This window comes from Cetorhinus maximus, chromosome 9 (assembly GCF_964194155.1).
Source record: "Cetorhinus maximus chromosome 9, sCetMax3.hap1.1, whole genome shotgun sequence".
Taxonomy (NCBI): Eukaryota; Metazoa; Chordata; class Chondrichthyes; order Lamniformes; family Cetorhinidae; genus Cetorhinus; species Cetorhinus maximus.
The window spans coordinates 108942862-108948045 of record NC_135887.1 but is presented as its reverse complement, the minus strand read 5'-3'; the positions used below and the strand labels follow the sequence as shown (position 1 = coordinate 108948045).

At 40.7% G+C, this 5184-nt stretch overlaps 1 protein-coding gene across 1 annotated transcript; it reads left to right on the top strand.

The window, feature by feature from the left end:
* The first annotated feature begins 2101 nt into the window (after positions 1–2101).
* On the top strand, positions 2102–4700 carry LOC144684907 (dispanin subfamily A member 2b-like). Its single transcript, XM_078549312.1, has 2 exons — positions 2102–2369; positions 4309–4700. Exons 1-2 carry the CDS (start codon positions 2172–2174, stop codon positions 4498–4500), a joined length of 390 nt encoding a protein of 129 aa, XP_078405438.1. The 5' UTR covers positions 2102–2171; the 3' UTR covers positions 4501–4700.
* Positions 4701–5184: the final 484 nt, after the last annotated feature.

Sequence of the window (5184 nt, the reverse complement as noted above, 5' to 3'; positions counted from 1 at the left end):
TTAAACTCCGCTTTACCAACTGCATCAGTCATAACAGATGGCTCTTCAACAATTTTAAGTATATATTTTGAATAATCACGAAGAGACAGCCATTCACACTGATCATAATCCACTGGTATTTTGGAAAAGTTCTGCATGAATAAAAGTGTGAATGAAGCTATGGTTGCAAAGCTTGTATTTTTTGAGATCACGAAGAAATTTTGCTAGATTTGTTCATTGAGTTGGGATAAGATTCCACTTTTACCAATTCCTGCTCCATTGTAATTTGAATTATCTTCATCTAAATCACTTGTTCACTTTGTCATCCTTCTTGATGATGCTACTAACAAATGCAACTGGCTCAAATCAAAATCTAGAGCAAAATAAAGGAGGTTTCTGCTTTGCTGTTGGATTTTCACCATTGTCATAAATGGATCTTTTGTTCATTGTGCTGCCAGGTATTAACTCATATGATCCTATGTTTCCTTCAGCCATTCGAAAAGCCTTTCTTTCAGCCCCCAACTGAAAAGAGAGACCAAAACAAAGGGAAACTGATAAACGACATTGAACTTCCCAGTTTTTAATGAAACTAAGACTGAAATGGAGAATGGAAACCTAAACTTCTGGAGGAGACTGAAACTGGTTGAAACACATAAAAGGAGACAGGGCCTTCTGAGTTCATTAGATGATGATAATTCCAGTGGAGCAGTACAGGCAGGCTGAAGATGACAGAGGCTGGAACCAGAAGCTGTGAATAAGCAAAGGTACAGTTGTTGCAGCTGTTTCAGTTACTTAAAGATAACATTAGTGGATTTATGCCATCCAGTCTACATTGAAGAGGTTTTGCAGATATGTGTTATTTTTGGTGAAGACAGTGCCCATGAAACTTGTTCTGCACCACTGTTGGCTGGGGATCAGGCTAAACCCTGGAAGGTGAGGAGCTGAAATTCTTTGTGAGGAGGACAAGATTTTGAAGGATTTTGTGCCTGAGATCGATAACATATATGCTGAGTGGACTGCAGAGTCAATTCATAAGATCTATCACAGTTGTATCTGCCATTTAATGTGTAATTTATAGTTTATAATGGACTGCAATTTGCCTGTTAGTCCATGTTTAACTTAGTTTAATTTTTGGGTTGAGACTATAGAAGGTTGCCTAAGATTGTATTTACTGTTTGCTTTGTTTGACTCCTGTATAGCAAAAGTTCTTGTTTTAAACTGTGGAATCTTGTGACTTCATTCTGTCAGCAACTAACTGGGATTTTGGATTTCTTCTTTGTTTAAACAAAAGTTACTGGTCTCGACTGAGATCACAACAATAAATAAATCAACTCTGAGGTAAGACTAGATAAATTAATTATTATAAAAACAATAGTCAATTTGATAATTTATCACAAAATTGCAATGTTTAATTAATCGGATCTAGGAGAATAAAATTTAAATTAAATAACAAGGGATGGTAACACTAAAGGGAACTGAAATTTCCTGTAAATTAACATGTGATGAAAATAGATATTGAGTTAAGTAAACACATTTAAGTTAACTCCCTATAAAACAGTGACAATAGCTGAAAGGAAGTAGCTGATTAGTGAGTTCTAATTTATTTAGTCTTAAATTCATTTCTGTTATATCAGTTAATAGTCTAATAAAGAAAGAAAGGCACAGGGAGTTTCCGGTGTCCAGGACAACCACATGTGCAAAAAGTGTGGTCAGATGGAGCAGCTCGAGCTCCAGGTTTTGAATTTGCTGGGCGGCCATGGACATGATGGGCCGAATGGTCTCCTTCTGTCCGGAACCATTCTATCATTCTATGTTGTCAGGGCCCGTAGTCATCGCTGCATCAAGTGCGTTCAGCCACTTCTTGGTACTCTCTTGAGTGAACCAAATTGGCTGAAGACAAGTCGGGGTTGCTGGAGGCTTCAAGAGGAGGTCCAACTGGATCATCTGTTCGACCTTTTTGCTTGAAGATTGTTGAACCTTGCAAAGGCTTCAGCCTTGACCTTTGTCACTGGGCATATTACACACTGAGCGTCTAGCCTGCCTCTGGGTGTAGCCTTCCTCTGGGAAGATTACCAGCTTTCAGTTGGGCTGCTGGAGGTGGTTCCAGTCTCTCGCTCCGCCCCGCTCTATAAGTTGCGGAGTCCCCAAAGCAGTTCACAAGTCAGTTCGCTCTCACTGACACCAGGACGAAGATGGAGTCCAGAGCCGATCAAGTGGCGATGAATTCCCGTAGTTACCCGTACCAGGGACAGCAGCAGGTCCAGACCACCGTCGTTACCATGGCCCCGAATGTGCTGCCGGTCCGGGACCACCTGCTCTGGTCCATCTTCAACTTCTTCTACCTGAATTTCTGCTGCCTCGGATTCGTGGCGTTGGTCTTCTCGGTCAAAGTGAGTGCGGGACTCGGGGACAAAGCCCCGGGGAGGGATTCAAGGACTGGGCACGGGGACTGAGCTCGGGGAGGGGGACAGATACTTTTTCAGCGATTGTGCAAAATGCGAACCTGCCAGAATATCCTGCCGCATCTGTTAAAGTGCACAGAGCTGTGATGTCCCGGGTCTAATGTTCTGTGTTTAATGATTGGAAAATCTCGCTGGGGAAGCTCTGCGTCTGGTCAATAATTTGTGTCTGTTTCTTACTCAGGAAACTGTTACAGACTGAACAGGTGTAATCTACAAAGTGTTACAGACTATCGTAGAAATTTACAGCACAGAAATAGACTGTTTGGCCCGTCGAGTCTGTGCTGGCTCTTTGAAAGAGCAGTCAAACTTAGTCCCCTACTTCTGCTTTACTGTCGGTAACTCTGTAATTTCCTCATTCTCAAGTTCCTGACCCAAATTATTCATGGAATCAGCTTCCAGCAGCTTTTCAGGTCGAATGTTCCAGATCGCAACAATTGAGTGAAAACATTTTTTCTCATCTCCCCTCAATGTTTGGCCTTAATGATTTTAAATCTCTGACCTCTGGTTATTGACCAACTCACCAGAGGGAATAGTTTTTCTCTATCGAGTTTATCAAAACTTTCACCATCTTGAAAACCTTTTATTCAGTCACTTCTTAAATGTCTCTGCTCCAAGGAGAACAGTCCTAACTTTTCCAAACTCTCCTCATAACTGAAATCCCTGACAACATCCTTGATCAACCTTCTCTGTTACTTCATCAAATAACCCAATCAAATTAGACAGGATTTGTCTTTAACAATCCAATCTGGCTTTCCTTCATTGACCCAGGTCTGTACATCTGTTTACACCTGTAAGCAACAAAGTGTTACAGATTGAGTACGTGTAATCTACAAACTGATAGCAGTTAAAAATATGAAAGGGTTTGATAGGTTAGACATGGAAAAGATGTTTCCACTTTTGGGAGAGACCAAAAAGATGAGCTGGCTCCTAATAAATCTAATGGAAGAAAGAGAGACTGGCATTCTATCACGCTTCTCGTGACCAGCAGATGTCTCCATGCGCTTTACAGCCAATTAAATACAGTCACTGTTGAAATATAAGAATGTAGGGAAGTCAGTTAAAATGTCTTTTTCGAGAAAATGAAACTCTACCATAGGAAGTAAGATAAGCACATTTAGGAGGAATGATATGCTGATAGAATGAGGTGTAGAAGGGTGTGAGAATTCTTGTGCCGTGTATGAAAGTTGGCACAGAATATTTCGGCTGAAACCTCTGTTTTCAGTGTGGATGAAATTGAGTTCTATGTCCTGGAGTGAGGCTTGAACCTCTGTCCTTACAACAGCTGTGAGAGCTTCCAGTGTACTAAGCTGAGACTTACACAGCCATTCATTTTAGTTTGAGTTACATGACATGACATGATCCACTGGTAAAGTCCAGTCCACCTGGTCTACTCTCAGGGCGGACAACCTCTCACATTCTAGTGATAACAACAGAGCAGCATTTCTCCTGAACACGTCCAGACTGATTTTGTAGAAATCAACAGTTTTAAGGATGAATAAATAAACCAACCTTTCACTTTAACATCACTGTAATATGGGTTATTTTAAAGAACCAGTTATTTTGTGCCGTTTTGTCTTTGAATATAAATCATGAGCAATTCTTTTTTAGTGCATTAAGCAATATTACTGTATGACAAAATCTACTGGCATTTGTTACTGGAAATTATTATGTGCAACATTGAAGTTTTTTTTAACAACACAAACTAAACTGGAGAACACAGTAACTCGAACAGTGTAAATGCCCTTTTACTACAAGCACCTTGCACTGCCCTTTTCAGTTAGAAAACTTCAAGCACTGAATTATATTGTCCAGCTCGCATTGAGATTTTCAAGTCTGGTTCTATGCATTCACAGTTGTTTTCCTTTAGTCTAGAGATCGGAAAGTTGTGGGAGATGCAGAAGGAGCTCGGCAATATGCGTCTACAGCCCGAGCACTCAACATTGCAACCACAACGCTGAGTATCCTGGTCTTCGTAATCTTCTTCGCGTTGCTATTCGCTGGCATTATTAGCCTGGGGAACGCTTATCAACATGGACATTCCTATAGAGCTGGGAAATGAAGCAGATGTGGCAGCACCTCATTTTCCCCGGCGGAAGCTGTTTTGTGACCAAACTCTTTTCCTGCTCTCCCTTTATATCATTGCTTCCATAATAATGTCTATGTAGTGGCATGTTTAAAGTAATCACCTCGCAGCAGTACAGATTTCTTTTCTATAAAACGGTTTGGCTTTGATTGTATTAATAAAGTGATTGATAACAGGTTTAGGGACTCTTGGAGTTTAATGACAAGCTTCCCATGTTCAATTGTAAACATTTGTTCTCTATCCTAATTTTTTTAAACCCTGGTACTTGCAACCACATTACATCGAATGTGTTCGGGGTTGAGTCCATGGTGAAGTGCTGTTATTCCATGACAGTGATGTACTTTGTTCTGGGAAAGAGCAAATGGGAAATGTTTGATTATACAGTTGCCAGTAATTGCACTTTGGAGTTGCCCTTGATATGTCCTGGGGGTAAGGGGTTAGCTCTTTGAATTGGTCTGCTCAATAAATCAATTAGTTTAGTGTAGAGATGAGTGAAACTTCTCCCCTTGGAGCTTACAGGGCTCCAGGTAGGCACAGAATGCCTGAATTGTCCAGAGGAAGTTATCATTGCCATGTGGGACAATGTGGATGGAGCAGCTGGTCTTTTCCTGTCTGATATGTTCATATGTAAACTGGACTGAACAGATTTTATTAGTGCCA

What these genes read in the sequence shown, in the direction of transcription:
- LOC144684907 (XM_078549312.1), top strand. Translation starts at nt 2,172, where the DNA reads ATGGAGTCCAGAGCCGATCAAGTGGCGATGAATTCCCGTAGTTACCCG. An exon ending in CGTTGGTCTTCTCGGTCAAA is followed by an intron (nt 2,370 to 4,308) that starts GTGAGTGCGGGA and finishes GTTTTCCTTTAG; the next exon opens with TCTAGAGATCGGAAAGTTGT.